A 22,410-nucleotide genomic window follows, 5' to 3' on the forward strand; every position below is an offset into this window, starting at 1 on the left:
TTATATCTATGTTATATCAAATATGAGCCTGTTATGAACAAAAGCTGTATAAAGAGTTACGGTATTGTGATTGTGAGCTTTATAATCATCCCCACCCCTTAAAGCTTTTCTTACATGGGTACAGTTGGTTTACTGCTTGGTCACATGACTGTTCTTCCAGTGACTGGGAAGTCTCTCACACACTTGAGCAATATTGCTGGAAATTAGCCTATTAGTTACTAGTGATTTAAAATTATTTAATATTGTTAATGGTGTTAGGGAGATTTCAGACCACATGACTGTCTCACCACTTACTATGTATTCCAGTCAAATGTGTGATTGTGCTACTTTTCTTTTAACCCTCCAGGTGCTGACATCGCGTAGCGCGATGTTAGCGTACCTGTTTCCAGTGCTGACCTCGCGGAGCGCGATGTCAGAAACGCGATCTCTTTAAACCACGCTAGTGGCTATATATTACGGAATATCACGAACTATTTTATATAGTATTAAACTAGAAGAAATGCGGAACTCGTTATACTCTATGGAGCACGTCTTTGCTCAAAGACCGGCGCTATACGACAGCTGTTTCTAAGCGTATGTTTATTTCCAAGTCATACGGTTCGGTCGTTCTGTTTATTGCTGTTCCGTCGTTGTTTGCATCATACCTTTGGTGTTGTAGTTGACTATTACTGTTTTATATTGTGTTTTATTGTAAAAATGAGTGAATTAAGTAGGTCTAGTGCAATAAGGAATGTGAAAGGTGTTACAATGTAGTACACAATGTTTCAAATATCACTGATTTTTTACGTGTTACAATTTATCGTTTTTTGCTCTGAGTGAATTCTGTCAATATGTAAACCCATAAGATGTATATACTTTTGGGTTCATTATTAAATTACCTACAACTTGTATATCTTGGATTTTTATTTTCATAACTTTGGTGAAATGATATCTAAGCTCAAAGTGAAAAAATAAAAACTTTTTTTTTTTTTTTTGTCAAGATTTACATTCAGCAATATTTTACCATGTAAAGGTAAGTCATATAAGTATTATTATCATATTCTGTGATCTTTCCTGAAAATAATGATATATAATATGTAGTATTTACATTAAGGTAACAGTATATAAAAAAAAAACTTTCTAAACGCTTGCAAACATACTGAAAAATGCCCAGCACTTAAGGCAGTTCTAACCAGCACTTGGAGGGTTAAAGATTACTTAAATTCACATGTGGTTGAGTAATTTAATTTAATAAACAGAGTACTTACTATTGAATTTCTTATTGGATAAAATCAACCTTTTTTATTCTGATAAGCATAAATACATTTTCTTGAGTAAAAGTGAATAATAAGTTTTTGAAGTAAAATTTTCAAACATAAGTTTCAATAGGAAAGTTGACTAAAATTGTTTTGTCAAAAAATCTCAACAAAAGTTGAACTCTGTGTGAACTTGCTTATTTGTAATCTTTGAAAGTATTGTGACAACATTAGACTAAAATGAAAGGAAGTAAAATATGCTGAACAAAAACAATGCTTCATTTTGAAATCTGTCTTCAATTAAGTGTTTCTAGTTAATTCACATTAAGTTTGATTCATTTTAAGGAAGAGAGCTTTGACTTGGCCAGTCATTATTACCACTTTTTATAACTAATTGGTACATTTTTTATGTTGCAGGTGGTGAAGGAAGTAGTAAAGAAAAAGCAGATGTGAGTAGCTATATGTATACTATAATATAGTTTAAATAATGAATGTTTGTAATATATAATCTTATAGATTATAACATTTCAGTATATCTAAACTTACCTCATGTGACAGGGTAATTTTGGGTGAAAAGTGGCTGGAGTCAATGGTGAATATAATCTGGTACATGCTTAGTGTAATATTATGAATTTGTTTTTAAAAAAATGTAAAGAATTGTTTTACAGTATTTCTGGAACCATAATACATTGAACAACTGCTCTCCTGCCCTTTCAGGAGCTTATGTTAAATTCAATGTTAAATTTAAGATTTTTTTTTCTGTGCATTACATGTGTTTGGTAAATCTTCCTTTCAGAGGGCCTCAAAAGCACCCAATCAAAATAAGTTTATTTTGTTACTGTGAGTAAAAACGAAAATTATTGTCTCAAAACATTTTAAAATTAGCTGTGTGGCGGTAGTTTTATGTATAAAACTAAATATGCCTTCTCCTCCAGACTTGTGAATGAAACTGTTATCGTTGAATGAGAAAAATTATGTTAGAACAAAAATTTTAATTTTACTGTAATATTCATGTAATGCATCGTAAAAAACATCTGTCCAAAATTTCCACGTTAGTAACTTGAGTACACCCACAGGCTTTTCTGGCCATGTAGACACATTTTGTAGCCATCATTAATTTTAAGTTTATTATGTTTTTTATGTAAGTAAAACTAAACTAGTAACAAGAAAATGGAAACTGTGATCATTAATGAATGTCTATGATTATTTAAATAACTTATTTCTATTAATTAACTATTAATCTTTTACAAACTAATTTTGGATTTGCTGCTACATTTTATTTTTATTTTCTCAAGAAGTTGTATTTTATCTATATAATTATATACAGGGTGTAAAAAAATCCCATACAGACTTGATAATTCCCGAACGATTAAATGTAAAGCAATAAACCTTAGTACATTATTACTGTACCTATAAATCTACTTTTTCAAGTAACCACCATTTTTTTTTTGTCATATCAGGGAGATGGCCTGTAAGGAGTCAGAAGGAAATCTTAAATAATAGCATAGGTCAAGTAGTATATAAAATTAAAGGTCTATATTAGTAGAGTACAGTGCCACAAATCTCACCTGAAAAAAGTTTACTCTTTAAAAAATTATGCTGGTTTAAATTTTGAAACATTTACAATGTAGGTCCTGTTCTAGGTGGTTTTAAGTAAATGAGTACTGGAGTTAAGAAATAGATTTTAAGGTAGATATTGACTCTTCACATATAATATGGTTCGTTTAAAATAATGTACATCTTGGACTGTGCATACGTTAAAATGTTTTGCCAAACATCCTCCATTGGACTAACCCCTAAGGTCACTGACGACAAAGAAAGCTATTGAACTTGTTGATGAGGAATCGCAGTTGACTTCTACAAACAATCTTCAATACTTTTAATGCCCTTCAGTACGCCTACCAACATGATATTCTGAAGATTTGGGTCCAAATTAGTTTCCCTGTTTGTTCCAGTAAAGCAACTGATGGCCCATTAGGTAATATTACGAGAATGTAATAAGATAAAACTACCACTCCACTTTGTCAAGTTGAACATGATTTTTACATTCAATGTACCCAGCAATACAAGCAGATTTGCTGCATGGAAAGCTGTGTGCATCTCACTGTCTCCACAACTTTAGCTATGGGAATAAGAGATGAGAATGCCTCCATCCCCATAAAACCATATTGGATTTCAGAGAGGTCTCCAGCAGCTCGAATGGGTTCTTGGAGCTGTGACTTTATTAGATTTTCCATCAATAAATCAGCCATGTTCAGCAGTGTATATATGTTGATACAAAGCCAGTTCCTTAAATGGGCCTTTTCTTTTGTTCAGGAGCGTAAGTTTAGCTATCTTCTTGTGTGAAGGGCTGCAGCCTTTAAGACAGACATTTTTGTACTTGTTGAGGGGGAATTGCAGTTGACTTCAGCAGACAACCTTCAATACTTTTAATGGCCTTCAGTAGAATATAGTACTATTTAGCTCATCCAGAGTGAACAATGGAATGTTCTCTCCATCCACCTGGGGCAGTGAATCCATCCTAAGTGGATAGGCTGGGGAGAGGGCATCACTGTTTTCCGCATTGTTGCTTCTTCAAGATGTTGAAATCAGCAGCATGGTGATATTGTTTATTTGTCCAGTTAATTTGCCCCAAGAGCCATTTGAACATCCTTGCATTGTGTGTAGCTTTACTTTGATGCATTTTCTTTATATAAACTCTTGTTTATATTATTTGTGCAGATCTCAACATTGAACAATTTCAGGCCACTGATTCTTGTAGTAAGATTTTCTAAGACTGGAGTGACATAACAGAATGGAATCACAAATCCCACCCTTTGGTAGCTTCCCATGTCTTGTTATTTCAGGATGAGGAGTCCAAGTGTGTTAGCTATCTCCAATAGGGGTCATCCCCTGATGTCTGAAGCCTACTATACTCATTCGTACTAGCATATAAGCCACTAGGAAATAAAAATTCTCCAGATATTCTTCCGGTTGTATCTTCCTCTGCTACTAAATTCTCACAGTGTCTTGTGATGTCATCATATTACTGTTATTAACATTTTAACTATGTACATTATTATATTCAAATTAGTGAGACTGTACAATAAATTATATATGACGGTCATTTTTTTCAATCTCTGATCTCACGTTATGAGGACCAGGCACGTGGTAGGTCCGCTTTGTGCACAGTAGTCGATCACGCATCTTCCCCGCTACAGTATTTGTCACTGTCGAGTTCAAGTAGTGAGTTTGTGCTGAGCTGCAGTCACATAAGCATGGCTGCTACTATTGATTCTGCCACCAAATGTAAATTTGAGAATGTTATTTTTTTCCTGCAAGCAGAGGGGACTAGTGCAGCTGAATAGGAGATTGTACCATGTTTACGGAGAAAACATGAGTGATGGTGTTGTGCATGAATCGCATCAAAATTTGAAAGATGGCCGAATATCAAATTCGAGGATCAATTCAAGAAATGTCAAAGCTGAAGCCATTGGGCAATTTTTTTGGGTGTCAGTCAACATCTTTGGCTTTCTAAACCACTCATGTACAACACCATACACAGCAATAAAAAGTACAAAGCTAAAACTCAGGCAAAATTATGCATTAAATATGAAAACTCTTGCATGAGTTTATATACAATGTGTTAGTTGGTTAAGCAAGGAGTTGACTGGTATAACAAGGAGTTGGCTGGCTGGGCGGTCTGTCTGCATTGAGTCTCTTATATCTCAACCTGAGTGAGGCAGTATATTTAATAGCCGATTGTAGTAAATACACAGACATATATTCATTCTTCAATGACTTCTGTTGCAGGGTCCAATGTCATCTAAAGAAAATGGAGGATCAGCAGCTGCTATTGCCAGGCACAAGTCTGAAAGAGAGAAGAAACTCGGCCATCGACGTGTTGGGACAGGGGGTGAAGTCACATATAAAAAGGTAAGCTGAAGTTAGAACAGTTTTGATTAGGGCAGTGTATCTATTGTACATGACTTATCTCAAAAACTTGAAATGGATTTACTTAGAATTCTATTCATATATTTGTCTTAACACTAACACAACTACTAGGTGCTCAATTAGATGCTCTGTATGTGGAGTATTAGGTGCTCGCTCAGAAACGCTTTTGAACATTTTAAAGTCTAACTGTGAAAATTTGTAAGAAAACCATGGTACCTTTAGTAAAAATTTGTATCACATTCAAAATTGTAAAAACATTTAAAAGTATCATGAAAGCCCACATATTAGTTGTAAGATACACTAAACATGAGTGTTTTTGCACCTTTTCATAATCAATCGTGATATTTTGTGGAAAACCGTGATGTAACTGACATGAACTCACTCAATGCGAAGGCTTGAAATATGCATTGAAAATTGAACATATTGTTATTGTCAACTTAGCTTACTTCTAGTAGTTAACTTCATTAATCTGGACGATTTAACCTACAAAAGCTGTTCCTTTAACATTTTATGTATAAAGTACTTCTTTCTTACCTGGTTTGTCTGGTTTATTGGCCAGAATTTTCACCTCAGTATGTATGAGTTGTTAAAATGAAAGAAAACGTGTAACGTATTATACAACTTTAAGAATATTTAAAACAAACATTATCAAAAGGAAGAATTTGCTGAAAAGCTTAACATTTAGATTTAATTACTGTGAAATGAATATATTAATGATGCATTTTTAAAGCTGAAACAGCATGATTTATAACAGATGAGAACAATAAGACTAGTTGTAAACAATCTATTTGAATGATCTCATAAATTGCTGTAAGTTAATTACCTAGAACGTCAGGTTATTTTATACTGATAATAGTAGTGACTCTCAGTTTACATTTCAGTGAATACTGTCTTTTGAACTCTGTTATAGATGTTAAATTTGTGAATTTATAACATTTATGTTTATAAAGTTTCTTTCTTGAATTTTGGAAACACATGAATATTAAAAAGTAGTGTAATATACTAGATTTCTGGTGGTACTAAAAACTTACAAAACTTTATCTTCTTTTATTAGAATAACCACATCAATTTTGCTACCTACACAGTATGAATGTAAACAATTACTTATTTATATTCTTTTATATTTATAATTTATTAACAAGTGTTTATTGGTAAAGAAAAATATTGAATTTAAAATAAGATGTTTAAAATAGTAAGGATTTACCAAATAAGAAAGTATATTCTTTCGCAAGATCAAAGCCTTGGAATTTATAAATAAATAAGTACATCTTATTTAGTTAAATTGTGTTTATTACACACTTCGTAAATTATTATAACTTGCACCTGGTATTTTGTTGTTATTGTTAATAAATTATGTTCTTGTATTTTATATATATATATAATTTTGTCTTAGGTAGGCAAATTGTATCAAAATTAGTTGTTTTTACAGAGAACACAAGTTTACCAGTGGTTTATCTCGGTGATGTAATACCTTGAGTTCTTTACTTTCTGTTATTCTTCATGAATCTTTTGGTATGACTTGAGCAATGAAAGCTCAGTGATAAGAGATTTTGATGTAAACAACATGTTTAGCTCACAAAATTAAACTTGAGTTAAACATTCAAATGCTTATAAAGGAGCTACCATAAACCACTCAAACAGCAAATTAGCCAAGCAATTACAGAATTATTTCAGGAATAGTTTTATGGCAGCCTTTGTAAACTGAGTAACAAAAGCACTTAACAAATTGTGTTTTACCGTTGCATAAATCACTATGCAGATTTACTCAACAACAAGGCCACATGAAGCAACACTCATATGCAGTGACAGTGACATAAACTTAACATTTAAATTTTAGATAGTGTTTTAAAATATTGTATATTATTTAAGCGTCTAAATTATAACTTTAAACGTGTTTTTCAACTTAATAAGTTTTATGGTGAAATACACCAAAGAATTCATAAAAAAAAAAACAAATTTGTCTCTTTTTTTCTGTATTGTTTTAATTACTTATAATTCTAAAAATCGAAGTAGCTAACAAAAATGTAAAGTGTGTCTCTAGGCAGAAAAGTAAAGTGAAGCCTACCAGCCGCAGTTGTTGTTATGGTAATTCATTACTTCCTGCTAAATTGTTCTGTTTTCAATTCTCTTAAATGTGAGAGAAGGTTAATCTGCTACTGAAACTAAGTAAATCTGAACATCTTGGCAATTTTATAAATGAGTTGCATTTTGGTAAGGCGTTATACCCAAGTTTTGTAACTGAACATAAAATAATATTTTAAACAGTTAGTCCTCTTGGTTGTTGTCTGATAAATATAATTTTCCTTTTAGAGGAAAATTATGCGTTCTATGTATTTTATATTAGATTAAATTCAATTTTAAAATTTACACTCTGTTTTCTTTCATAATTTTGTCTTTAAGTAAAAATTTTTACAGTAGTAGTAAATGAAGTTCATCATAAGTTATAAGATATGTTACAAGAAAATTAACACTCCATAGAGAATAACAGTGAAATTAATAAATTTATACTGACAAACGGGCTATGTCAATAGGCTAACAATCTGTGCCAAGTGTAGAGTAATATTGTTGTTGACCTTAATGGTTTATAACATGATTGTATTGTCAATTATCTGTAACTGTGAAGAAGGTCCTTGGGAGTTCTAAATTTACATATAGTAAAAATGAATGTTTACCCAAACTAATAAGTATATAGGGTGGTGTTAAAAAAATTTAATTAAAAACTGAACTGCATTTGGTGTGCTGAAAGCCATTATTGAATGACTAGTTGCTCAAATTTTTGTGGATCAAACACATGTTACTTTACATTTTTAAAGGTGATGCATCACTGTTCACTTACCTTAATCTTTTTTTAAATAAAAAAAATTAAAAGCACATCTCTAACCCAAGAGCTGGCAAATGTCTGATATTGGCTGTTTTATTTGCAGTCAAGATAGCAGTGCCCGATTTCAGGCTTTATTTAAAAAAGTGTTTATTGATTTTAGTACTAATTAGAAAAGAATTGTTCAATTTATGTAGATAATAAACGCTCTGATCAATTTAATGTTCCATTAGTACATATCTAATGTTTCGTAACTGTCGTGTTTGGTTTATATTGTTTTGCGTAATGTTTAGGCACTTTGTTAGCCGGCTCATTCAGTTATTGTTATTCCATCAATCAGAGTATTTTAACTTTTATGCAAACTTGTAATTTTTAAAATCTGTGTAGTTTTTCTTGTTTTTATATACAGTTTGTAAGCAAAATTTTAATCCTTATATTTACAAAAATTAACTCAAAATAAATGCTGTGTCTTTTTATTATTTTGTTATTTTAGATTACTATTCGTAAATTTGGTGAAGATCATATAGTTTTAACTAACTTTTTTTTAAAGTATCTTTTAAGTTTGTTTAAAGTGTTTCTTTAAAAATACTTGTACAAAGATATTTAATAGGATATACTTATTTTATACTATACATATGATAATAAGTAAACATAAAGTGGTGTACAGCGAGAGAAATGTTGCTGCCGGTTTCAGGGTTACGCGTTTCTAAAGACAAGAAAAGCAGAAATATTTTTTATCTTGCTCTAAGGAACTGTAGACATTTAAAGAAGTATTTCAGTGTATCTTGTTACCAAAATCACAGAAAACAGCTGAAAGTATATGTTTACAGCATGCGCATAAAATATGACTGAAGAAAGTGATGTGTTTTATATTTATATAAAAAAATTGTTTCCTTAAGTTTTTTTTCATTATTTTCATTAATTAAATTACATTAAAAGAATGCCATTTCCTGAAATTGTTAATAATTAAAAACATGTAATTCCCTTAAGTCATAACTCATGTAGGCCTACATACTGTAAAGAATCATTCTTCTTTTCACAATTTTTCATGCGCCCAATTACAAAATTGCCCAAATTTCCACTTTAAATTTCTTTACATCCTTGGAAATAGATAAGTAATAATTTTCAGGGATATTGCCTCTGAAATAAATAAAGTAACCCAACCTTAAAACATGTATAACTGTAAACTGTCTAGTTTATTTTTGTGAAAATAAACCAAATAAAGTGTGCCACACATACCAAAGTGTCATTATTAAAGAAAATTTAGAGGCATATTAGTCCTAAGGGAATAAGGGACAAGCTGGTACAATCTTAGAAGTGATGATGCCAAAGCTTTGTCACTGGCCCTTAACACGTAAAACCAACCCCTCTATCATATCACTGACTTTTCTAAGACAATTAGGTATTAATTAAGCTCAACAATGAAAACTGCACTCCAGGCACTTTAGTTACTTGAATTGGACATAAGTAACAAAACCTCACCAAGTGAGTTGACCTTATCTTTAGACCTTGTTCAGCTGATTTAATTATGATGTAAATTTTGAGCATAAACCCTACGTACAAATATCTGAAAATAAATTAAAAAATTCTGTTTGTAAAGTTTGAAATAACTTTGTATTTGACTTAATTTTTAATGCATGGAAGATATAATATTTGAGTATTTATTTATGGATTTGAAAAACACAAGAAATCTTCTGGTTTCAGATCCAAACCTCTCAAATCATGGGGTCAATACAACTGGGGATCCAGCATGCTGTGGGTGGACTGGCATCGAAGCCTGAGCGTGACCTACTCATGCAGGACTTCATGACCGTGGAGACGACGACATTTGCAGCCGATGGCACCAACCTTACACCCGCACACCACTACTCCGAGTTCGTATTCAAGACCTATGCGCCAATTGCGTTCCGCTATTTTCGAGATCTCTTTGGTATCCAGCCTGACGATTTCTTAGTGAGTGATCTTTAGTGCATTATTGTGTTATAGTGCCTGTAAGGTTGACATTTATGTTTATTATTGATGTCCTGTACGTTTTCTTATCTCTTTTGTTTTGTTTGAATGAGATCTACAAAATGTCTGAATAATTAAGTTAAATCATTGGAGTGTAAAATATACCAAACCATTAATGACAATTCATACCAAATGATTTTTTGTCTATTGGTTTTTGCTCTTCAATGTAGAAACTTTGGTGAACTCGTTACATGATTTTTTATTGCTAATGAGTATAGAATTATATTTTAAAATTATATATACAGTTGTTACCTCTTGTCTTAACATTAAAGCTTAATCTTTGTTATTGCATCTTTTAGAAAGTTAAGAACAAAATTGGTTAAAAAGGGGAAGTATACATAGAGAGAAAAGGGTTGAATTAAGGAATGATGCCACTCAAAAAAGTCGTCTTCACCTGACACACGCACAGCACAGTACGGCTGAGATGTCTCATCCCCCCAAAGGACTGTCACAGGGTTGACACACTGTTTATAGGCACATTTACAGTTGAGAGTAGAGTATGGTATAGCACATTTCACTCTCAGAGTCCTCCATCATCAAAGGGTTGGAATATCTAATTACACACGAATCCACACATCTATTCAGGGTTCCGAAAAACAAACTCTAAAAAAGTAAACCAAGGGAAAATTAGTGTTAGTTTTCCACATCTTGCATTAGTTAAAATCGCATAATATTCAAAAAGAGAAAAGGGAAACGGACAAGTCATCTGCCCAAAATGAGCAACGAAATTGAGATCCACCACTTCTTGATTCACATTTTGGAATGCCGGCCGTGGCAATGATGCAATGCTGTCCGACTGCTCATGTGATGTCATTATGAACTAGAGATCTGACCAATCAAAAGAGCAATCATTTGATCATACATCATCTATGTCTATCTAGCCAGTGCGGACAGCTCATTGAGTATTATAGATAAAAAATACAAATGTAGAACAAAATTATTAAAACAATGAAATTATATTTTATATTATGGAGAATGAGAGTTTTAAATATAATACAATTATATTTAAAGAAAACACAGCTCTGGATAATTTTATTGTGTAATACAGGTTTAAGCCTACCTCACTGTAACAAATAAGTTATTATTTAGCCAGAAAATATCCTGGCTATTACCATGTTCACCAGCCCCAGCATACTTAGAATAATACATAGAAACAAATTAATTACCAAAAATAATACTAACACCTACTAGTTAAATGTTAACATTATTCAAAATAACATTAGACTTTTCGTAATTAGGATTAGGGCTACAACACACACCAACCTTCACACTATTATGCCATGCTCTTTATTTACAGTTATGTAATATTTAGACTAGTACTATTTCTCAAAATGACAAAGCGTTGATACTATAGATATAAAATTTAACTAACATTTGTGAACCACAATGTAAACATCTCTTTGGATTTGATAAACGGCTAAATAAAACAAAAACATTGTCGAGAAAGTCATAAGTATACAATGAAATGTCGTCTGTTTAGTAAGATCATGGATTACTTGAAATATTCCCATCTGCTGTTGCTAGATTGTATAAGTGTACAGTCTGCATCAAAACGGGGTGTTCATGTGTAACCTAAGCAGCACTGCTAGCTTATCAGTGTAGACCATCATGTGAAATGATACTGAAGGGTTAGGAATATGGATTTCATTTATAGATAATGTTAATTTTTGGCGATATTTTTTAATTGTTTATAGTTGAATCGAAAACCAAACAATTTAATTATATGTTGTGATGTAACCTAGATAATGAAGTTCCATAATTACATTCCACATCTGATAATACTTATTTCTATGTTCTCAGATATCATTCTGCAGTGCTCCCTTGAGAGAATTGTCGAATCCTGGAGCCAGCGGGTCTATCTTTTACTTAACTGAAGATGATGAATTTATCATCAAAACTGTCCAACACAAAGAAGGGGAGTTCTTACAAAAATTGCTGCCAGGATATTACATGGTAAAACAAACAATTATATCTAGCATAATTTTATTACCTCAAGAAATCTGCAAGTAATGTATGTTCAGTGGCACTGAGTCTGTTGAGTGACTAGTTTGAATTTTTCTCTGTAAGAGTTTTCCTAATTAATTAATTATCAACCAATTAGTCAAAACAACTTTGTTTATAATGCATACAATAAATCAAAGATAGTGTCATGTTAAAAAAAAATAAATCCTGATATTATATTAATGAATCAGGATACTACATTAGATAAAATACTCTTTTTGTGTGTGTGGGTTTTTTTAGTGCAAATAATGTCAAATTTTTGTAGGCTGGATTAGGCATAGCTGTTTTAAACATTGAGAATGAATTTGTAATTTAAAAAGTCTATTAACTTTGGGAATGAAAAAAAAACGAAATTAATAATTTCCTAATCAGGATAAACTGGAGACATGTTTAAGCTGGCTGTAGTGAAACGGCCTTGATTTAATTCAAGTAAGAACAATGTTAAACTTCAAGCACTTTTACTTTGTTGTGAAATTATCGAAAGACATTATACACATCTAAACGCTTTTGAGAATTTCTTGTAAAGTGTGAACCTATTCTTTTCAAATCCATATTTAACTATGAAGTAAAAAGTTTGAGATTTTGTTTCTAAATAACCAATACAAATATCTAAAAAACTAAAAATATTAATCATTAATTAGAATGAGACACTATCTATAATTTTATGACTAAAAAGTTTAACATTGTTCTTAATTACTAAGCCAAGATTGCCACCAGTACAGCCTGGTCTTAATGTGGACTCTATGTAGGTATAACCTATCAATCTTCTACATCTTAGGCAGGTTCCAAGTGCATATTCTCGCCATATCACTAAGTCTAAATACTAGCCACAGTAAACTGTATCTAAGAAATATCTTATACATATGTATTAATTTATATTAAACTGTTTTGTTATACTTTATTTCTACACTTTTAAATCTTTTTGACTGAGCTATTTCTGGATAATATGTTTTATTTAATTTTTTAATAATAATTTTTATATAAGTTTTAAATAATTTTGTCCTGAATAATAATATTTGTAAAATTTTTTCTAGAATCTGAACCAGAACCCCCGAACTCTACTTCCAAAGTTTTTTGGTCTTTATTGTTATCAGGTACGTATTTTAATTTCTTATTTAATATCAATTCCGTAATAGAGTATGCTAGTCAAATACAAGTAGTCTACCGTAGAAGTATAGCGTATTAAAAGTTATTTTGTCTCCTCTTTGTGTGTCGTCAATGTACTTGTTGAGATATTTTCAAAATATTATAAATATACTTTAAAACATACTTAGTGTATGTTACTGTTTAATTTGTTTAATATCACTTTGCTAAATTAAAACTAAAATATTTTTGGGCCGTAATAATTCAAACAACTGCTTAACAACTTAAGATCTTGTGCTTTTGTTGGAAATCTAGGAATTACATATACCTTGAACTTTGATATCTCTGTCTCGGATGCTTTTAGCTTAAAATTAAAATTGGTCTTCAACCCATAATGTAACAAACTTTAAAATGATGAGGCAGAGAAAAATTAAGCACAGAGAATTGAGATTGGCCTGTAAAGCGGACAGAAGTGTCTTCTAGATATAAATTAACACGTTCACGACGACGTGACCCACCGGTGGGTCACGGGCCCATTCGTAAAGGACGACGTGACCCACCGGTGGGTCACGACGGTCATTACAAATGGACGTCGTGACCCATCGGTGAGTCACGTAACAATGCGTTTCTATATGGCTGTAGATTTTATACAGTCAAAGAATTGGCCGTTTAATGTTAACCACGTCCACCAGGAAGATTGTGGGAACATGTAGGTATATCAGGAACACGTTTACTAACACAGTGATATTATAGGATTTAAAAATATAAACACTAGTATTTTTCATGTTGCCTATATGGACAACGGTTTATTATAAAATGCAGCATGTGTAATATCAGAACATGGATTTAAAAAACGTTATTAACTTTGAAAAACATAGTAAGATATATAACTATATGGCAAACAATGCAAGAGTGAGTAATGTTTTTACAATTTACTTGTGCTTAGAGTTAAAACATAAGATACACATAGAAGGAGAATTAGGACAATCATTGCAAAATGTAGTGACTTTTCTTGCTTTCTTCCTCGCCTCACTAGTTCCAAGTCTGTCGGCCAGTTCACTATAACACGGCAGACATCTTTTGCGAGAAGTCCGGGCAGGTCCTTCCCACTGAGATAGTTTGTGGGTCAACAAAGGTCGCCTTCTTACTTCTCCATCTGGTGCACGCAGAGCCGGTGTTTGTATTCTGTTGGTCACTGGGCTAGCAATCATTTTACTTATAAGTGCTAACCGGAAGCCTAACATGTCCATATGGTCCTTTTTAGGTTTACCGTGGTTGTATACTACAAGTGAATTAAACACGCATGTGCCAAGAAGAAGCTCAAATGCTACTTTCATGTACCACCGAATGGTTTTTCTGAGAGGGGTATAATACGACGACAGCTGGTCAGAAACATCAACTCCCTTTTTGGCTCCATTGTATGCCAGCACTGCCGACGGCTTTAAAATAGGTTGTCCTTTGCTATTTTTTCTACCAGTGTCTTTTAAAATCCCTTGGTCTTCTGCACGGGTAGAAATCATGAGGACACGCCTTTTATCTTTCCAGAGTATAACTTTGACTCCCCTTTCGTTTTGAAGAGCAGATACTTCGCCTCTTTTGATATTTTTCTTGACGAGCTCTTTTGGATTATTGACCCTGTCTGCACGAAGGGTGCCACATAAGTATGTTCTTTTGTGGAGAAGAAATTCTGCGAGAGGAACAGAATTATAGAAGTTGTCGGCAAATATAGTGCGACCCTGAAGCAACAAATCAGAAGCTAACAGAAGTATTATTTTCTGGGCATGTCCTTCATTCCCTGTAATATCATTTGTACCTGCATAAATTTTACAATTGTACGTGTATGCTTCACCAGAACACAACTTGTACACTTTGATTCCATACTTGTGTGTCTTGTTGGGGTTGTATTGCCTAAAATGAAGGCGCCCACGCCAAGGCACCATTGTTTCGTCGATGACAATGTTTTCTCCTTCATAACTGATTGAAAATTTTTGTTCAGCATATCAACAATTTTCTTAATTTTGGCAAGCCTTGGCTCTGTTTCTGCTACTTCCTCATTGTTAGAAAAATGGAGGCATTTGAGAATTGCCTCAAAACGGTCCCTTTTCATGGTTTTTTTAATTACTTCATTTTTAAAAAGTTTATTCTTGGACCAATACAGTCTGAGTTGTGGAAGAGGGCATATTCCCATTATCAAAATGATTCCAAAAAACTTCATAATTTCTATCTCGTCACAGTCTAACCAGTTTCTCATTAGAGATCGTCTTCTTACCTCATGACTTGATAAGTAATTACGAGCGTTCCTGTTGGTTTCAGTTACTATTAACTGTAAAACCTCATCAGTAAAAAACTGCCTGTAAACTGTCATGGGATCGCTTCTATCAAAGTCATACATCAAACCCTCTTCTCCAGTGAAAGGGAAATACCTCTCAGTTAATGTACAGTCACTCCAGTTATCACTACCAGTAGCTTCATCAACTGCAGGAGATGTAGTACGTGATGGTTCAGGTTCGTTGGTATTAGGCCTGCCATTGTTTTGAATACCTACATCATTTGCATTATCCACAGTAGATTCATTAGATGCAGGAGATATAGTATGTGATGGTCCAGGTCGGTTATCATTAGCCTGACCATAGTTTTGAATACTGGCACCTAAACTATTTACAGTGTTTACACAATTACTTACAGAGGACAATAGTGCAGTTGTATTTATCGTTTCATCTTCGTCCTCCGTAACTTCATCTTCTGATTCACTATTCACAGAATCCGATGGAACATACTCACTTCCAGAGTATTGAAGTTCACTAAGTTCTGAAATGTCAGAGAACAACGCGTCTTCTATATCACAGTCATCCATTTTTACCAGTCACTTTGCACCTACAATGTTCACAAACGAAAATAAATGTAAACGATGTGAGACCACGAAGTACAACTGGTGTAAGTGAGGTTAGAACAAATAAATTACATTGTAAACAAATGGAGCAAAACGATTGGAACAAATGGAGCAAAACGATTGGCTCACGTGTTATTTGGCGCCAAGCAGTCTGGCTGAGCACGAAACGGAGCGCGGAACACGTGGGCTATGAGAACAGCTGAAATACAGCGTGACTCACCGGTGGGTCACGACGCGCCTTTGTAATACAGTATTTAGAATACGCGTCGTGACCCACCGGTGGGTCACGCAAAAAAATTTTGAAAATCATATGTTTGCAATAATATTTTTAGTTTTCGATGACGCATGGCCTTTTATATAGTCATAACAGGCCTCTTTGTGCGAAAATCTCAATTTCGTCCACAGGTCATACTATACCTAAAATGGCGTCGTCATATTAGAAACTGCAGTAAATATTGGTCGTCGTGAACGTGTTAATTAATGTTCATTATTGGCGTTTAAATAATGGATGTTGGTATTTGCAGTTTCTTTTTTAAATTTTAAACATTTACAGTTTCAAATTGGACTGTGTATCTAAAAATACTGTACATTAGTGTCATTGATTTGAATACTCTTATCATTTGTATTATTAAATACAAGGTGAATTAAGTATGTTTAAACACGTTTTTTAATAAAAATACTGTACATTAGTGTCATTGATTTGAATACTCTTATCATTTGTATTATTAAATATAAGGTGAATTAAGGATGTTTAAACATGTTTTTTTATAAAAATACCAAGTACTATTGGTGACCGAAAACTATAATTTCTTCCTCACCTCAACCCAGATTGTATGATTAGCAATTCTTATTAAAAAATTTGTATTTATTTATTTATTTATTGAAATTTAATTAGTTAGTACATTACATCTTATAATAAAAATTTGCCTTGAAAAATACACAGGATAAATAAAAATTTTCATAATCTACATATAATTTTAAGATTGTCGCCTCCGTTTTTTATATGGACCTTGGCACGTTTTTTCATGGCCATGTTCAAGGTTAGTTTGTCATGTACTCTGTGGGCTGCTAACTTGATTCTGTTTTGAGTCTTTCTTCTGAGTTCACTGAGGCTAAATTCTCATTTTTGTATAGAAAATCTAGAGGATAGAGATCAGGGGGTTTGGTCTGGCCAAGGTATGGTTCTTATGTGACCTATCCATATTGGGTAATTTTCTGTCAACCATTGTCATTTCTTGCTGGAGAATGATATTGCCCCTTTCATTATCATCCATATCAAATCCATTCAGAAGCGTTGGCATGGTAACTTGTAAAAAGTGAAAATAATCTTGATTATTTAAGTTCCTGGGAAAATGTGTGAACCCATAAGTTGTTTTCCAATGACACCTGCTCAGACATCGGGATTGAAAAATGTCTGAAAGAACTCTCTGGAAGCCCTGGGATTTTCTTTGGCCTACTAGTACATGTTCTGTGTATTAAAACTGGCTATCCTAGTAAATGTAACTCATCAGTGTACAGAATACTTAGAGAAAGTTAAATTATTCAATATCACTGCTGAGCAGCCAGTTGAAGAACTGTACATTAGTATAGTCATGTAGTTCGAATGTTTGAACTGTTGTAAAGTGATAAGGGTGGAAGTGATTTTCATGTAAACTGTATTTTTATTATAACATTGTAGTAATACATAATGACCTGAGTGAGGATCTTATAAAATGGATCAAGGGGAGAGTAGGTTTTGTTCAAAGATGACAGTACTGATATAAGTGGCATGGTCACAGACAGGATTTGACCCTGCGCTATCTCTAATTCAGATCCAAAGTACTAGGACTTGGACAGTGGGGCCACCGTTCTAATGAAGAAGCTGTATTATGTCATTTAAAGCTAAAAACTAGTCAAATTTTACTACAGCAAAACAAAATTTTATTAATGAAAACAAATGTTTTTATTCTGAGATTATTGGGATGAGGAAAATAAAGTTTATATTTTTTGATCACTACTTCGTATTTTCACCCAAAAATGTTTTAACACTAACTTATATTTACCCAGTATAATGCTTTCAGATTAATTACTTTTATATATTCATAAATAAAAGGTGCACAATAATACTGACAATCCATTATTTTTATTACTAAAATATTCCTATATAATTTCATTTTATGTAGAGACTTCGTTTCTAGTTTTCTACGAATCAGGTAAGTCTTAAATAACTATTTAAATCTAGAACATATTTTTGACAGTGTACACTTTTGTTTCAGTGTAATTCTAAAAACATTAGAATGGTCGCTATGAACAATCTGCTTCCATCTTCAATAACCATCCATCAAAAGTACGATTTAAAAGGATCAACATACAAACGAAAAGTAAGTTTCATGATGGTGTTAATTATTATGTTACTTTTGTATAGGTTATATTGAAATGAACACGAAAACATTTTTTTATGGTATTAATTTTTTACCATTTAAGGTTCTTTGCACTCCTTTCAACTTTAAACTAATTTTGCGTTCTTGTCAAATAAAACTAGAATACTATACGAGTGGCTGTTTCATATTATAGACCATTGTCAAGAGGCATGATATAAGAATGTAATGGATATTTTAACAGCTTGAAGTGCAAATTTTTGTCACTATGGTAATGTCTATGATGGATAGATAACTTTTATTTTGTTTGATTATTTAGTTTACTTATAAAGTAAATAACACTAGTCCAAGAAATGATCACAATCGGACACAACTTTTACTTGTTTTGAAATGGGTAAATACTTTTCTATTTATAATTGCTGCATTCAGTTACATAATTAAGATTTATTTTATTTCTGAGGTATTGTTGTAAATTTTGTAATCCAGTGAAACCTCATTTTCCTATTAATACAATCCATGCTGACGCTATGAGCAAGAAAGTTTAAACAAACTTGGGTTGTACATAGAGATAGTTTTTGTCTCTCAAGTCACTGTTCTTGGCATTTTAAAGACTATCTAGTACCTGGGAGACACTGTAGGGTAGTGATGTGTGAAGAAAAATCTCTAATCAACTGAACTTTAATAAAGATTCGGATTCTGTAATCGCTTGGTGAGATTTTTAACAATGGATTTCACTGAGATTTGATACATTACTACTTACATTACATTCGCCCGATGAGCATTATGCAAATTACCGATCACTAAAACGTGTTTTTGTAATAGTTTATGTATACAAAAGTGTAAGTAGACAACCGGATTAACAAATAATTATAGTTTTTTAAATAATATTTTACTCTCAGTTTGTATTTTCAATATTTACTTGTGATGGGTCGAATACGATACTTGATACTTAGCGGGATTGAGGAATCAAGGTGTCTTGATACTGAAGCTCTTTTCATTTGGTTCTGATAACATTATTTTCAAAGTATATTATTACAAAATCATAAATAAAATCAATAGAAGTGCTTAAAATGAGATTGAAAAGTTACAATTTCACAATATCATGATTAGTAATCTTTAGAAACTAAATCTCGAGTCAACTAAATCTTCAAAAATTCTATTCGCATATGACATCTGATGGGCAGTATGCAAATTATCGATTGGTAAAACGTGTTATTTTTGTGATTTCTGTATGGAAAAAAAGAGAAATTAAATAATTACAATACTTTTTAACTAACATTTTGCTCACAGTTGCCCATTAGTCTGCTGTGTCTGTTAGCGGACATGACTTATCGCCAGTATGCAAGTTACTGATCACTTAAGTATATTTCTGTTGTTATTCCTGTATAGAAAAATATAGATAGATAGCCAAATTAACTTAGTTTTTAAAAACAAATTATATCATAGTTTTGTAAATCAAACTAACAAGTTATCATAGTTTTGTAAATCAAATTAACAAGTTATCATAGTTTTGTAAAAATAAGCTTGCAGGTCTTATTTCCTATGTTTATCTTGTTTATGCATCGCCATATAGCCACATCCCTGAATGTCCGCAAAACCCTTTAAATAGTGTAATGTCTTAGTTTACCATCCTTTGTGTGTTTGGGCGGTTTACAATGGTTTATGAATGCGAGAAATTTCTTTGATGATGATTTTATTGAAATCAACTTACGATGAATGAAACTATTACGATTTGAAATTTATCTTAGACAATTTGGAATTAGGTTTGTGACTTGAAAATCCTAGATTCCACCATCACCAACTTATAACGCATCTTAATTTATTTGCATCCGTACTGTGAATTTATTGTTTGATTTACATTTCTTAAAATTTTATTTCTTAAAATTTCTGAAAGTTTGAAAAATAACATGTATTTTGGTACGAGTAATGGTTTACTCAGGCTGCAGTAGAGTAGTAAATTCTTATTATTTTGCGGATTAAGTAACCATTTTTTTGATCAGCTCAAGCTTTTTCTAGAAGCAGTTTTTGTTTTCTTTCAATGTTGGCTAGTGTACTTTTTTATTTCAAGCAAACTTTTTTATATTTCAAGGAAAACATCTTGTTATTTGTAATTAAGATATTTTTACTATTTAATCAAATTATTTTTGTGTGCAGGGCCGGTTACTTGTTCATGGTGACCAATCCTTCTATTGAGTTATCATACTGGCGAAAAGGATATAATAGTTTCACCAAATTAATTTAGAGTATTCTATGTCAGGCAGCTGCTGAAATATGCTGTGCAGAAAGTTAATTCCATAATGAGTTACCGGATACTTGTGTGACACACATATATTTCAACACGAGTAAGCAATTACTTGCCATGCATCCAAATAATTTTAATAAAGCTGAGAGCTAAACCCTTTTTCATGTATACAGTGATACAATAAACTTCCTTGAATCTAGTTAGATGGAAAACATGAAGGATTTAACCTTGGCTGTAATAACATTTTCAAAGCAAAAATTGAAATAACTGTAACTTTGGTTTGATTAGCTTAGATGTGTAGCATGGACTGCGGGTATAGTAAAATGTATCTTGACTGAAAACTAAGTGAAAATCTAGCGTGTACTATTGCAACACCATAGTAAAATTAAAATGCAAAAAGAAATGTGTTATTCCATGTTAGTTTGTTATTCAAAACTATAGTCTTTAGATACAACATAATATATTGTCTTTGTTACAAAAATGCTGAAGTAGTGATATACTCGTCAACAATATATTAATGAAATGAAATTATTGAAATTCTATTTCATTTTTATTTTACCACATGTTCTGATTCCCTTAGGCATCGAAATCAGAACGTCAGAAAAAATCACCAACCTATAAAGATTTAGACTTCATGGAACACCATCAAGAAGGAATTTTCTTAGAAGCAGACACATACACAGCATTAATAAAGACGATACAGAGGGATTGTCGGGTGAGTGACTTGCATTCTGTTATTGAAACTTATAGTGTACTAATATAGAATGTTACAATATTTTTAGTGACGCATGAATTATAAAAAAATAGGATCCAGATTTACTAGATATTTATACTTATTTATAGATGAGGTATTCCCATTAGTAGATTAATTATTTATCCAAGGTTAAAATTGCCTAAGGTTGTAATAATGCCTAAATTACTTGTATTACATTCTTTTTAATACAAAATCAAATACTACAATATTTATTTTTATTTAGGAACAGAAATAAATGTAATGGAATTTCTAAAGTCGCTTAACATAACAGTGATATTTTTATTTTAGCTTTACATTGTCTGTTTTCATTTAGATATTGAACATTTTTTAACTACACCATTATCTTTAAAAGTGATAGCATGAATTCAAGATTTGTCTGAAAAATATCCAACCTTTATTTCCAGCAAGAACATGAGTAACTCTGCATAAACTTTAACCCGATCCCCTTCAAAGTACTTTCTCCACAGGCCACTACTGTTGCCCAATGCTCCTCCCATTTCCAGAAACATTCACTGAACTCACTGTCTGAATTGGTCAACAGATTATTTGATGCATTCTCTCTGGTTTATTTATATGTCCTCAAATATTTTCCCTTGCCCAATGCTCCTCCCATTTCCAGAAACATTCACTGAACTCACTGTCTGAATTGGTCAACGGATTATTTGATGCATTCTCTCTGGTTTATTTATATGTCCTCAAATATTTTCCCTTTCAAATCTAATTATTTGCTAATGGAAATTGGTTTTATAATAAGATGAATTTGTTTAGGTTCTTGAAAGTTTCAAAATCATGGACTACAGTTTATTAGTTGGTATTCACAACCTGGACCAGGCAACAAGGGAGAAAACTGTGAGTGTTTTCATAAATATTTTAATAGTTTAGTGCCTTTTTGTTGTTCACAAATTTTATTAATGCCATACTGAGTTTGACATTATATTGCCTTATTCATTCCTTTATATTATAATTTTGAATTTTTTTCCATAATTGAATTAAATTTTTTCTTCATACTTATAAACCACAGTGTATTTATGTTAAAGGAACTGAAGTACAAAATTTAAAGTGTAATATTTAAAAAGTGAGTTTAAAA

The 22,410-nt window shown here is 32.1% G+C and overlaps 1 protein-coding gene across 10 annotated transcripts in view; it reads left to right on the forward strand.

The window, feature by feature from the left end:
- Window positions 1-22,410, forward strand: part of LOC124369289 (phosphatidylinositol 4-phosphate 5-kinase type-1 alpha-like) — a 157,865-nt gene that overhangs the window by 11,010 nt on the left and 124,445 nt on the right. For all 10 annotated transcript variants that reach the window (XM_046827212.1, XM_046827211.1, XM_046827213.1 and 7 more), the window contains exons 2-9: window positions 1,653-1,684; window positions 5,028-5,150; window positions 9,691-9,939; window positions 11,797-11,949; window positions 13,032-13,091; window positions 18,226-18,330; window positions 21,150-21,284; window positions 22,092-22,172. In XM_046827212.1, the coding sequence (XP_046683168.1) occupies window positions 1,653-1,684; window positions 5,028-5,150; window positions 9,691-9,939; window positions 11,797-11,949; window positions 13,032-13,091; window positions 18,226-18,330; window positions 21,150-21,284; window positions 22,092-22,172 (938 nt within the window). The remainder of the gene's footprint in view (window positions 1-1,652; window positions 1,685-5,027; window positions 5,151-9,690; window positions 9,940-11,796; window positions 11,950-13,031; window positions 13,092-18,225; window positions 18,331-21,149; window positions 21,285-22,091; window positions 22,173-22,410) is intronic.

The sequence above is a fragment of the Homalodisca vitripennis genome, chromosome X, assembly GCF_021130785.1.
Source record: "Homalodisca vitripennis isolate AUS2020 chromosome X, UT_GWSS_2.1, whole genome shotgun sequence".
Lineage (NCBI taxonomy): Eukaryota > Metazoa > Arthropoda > Insecta > Hemiptera > Cicadellidae > Homalodisca > Homalodisca vitripennis.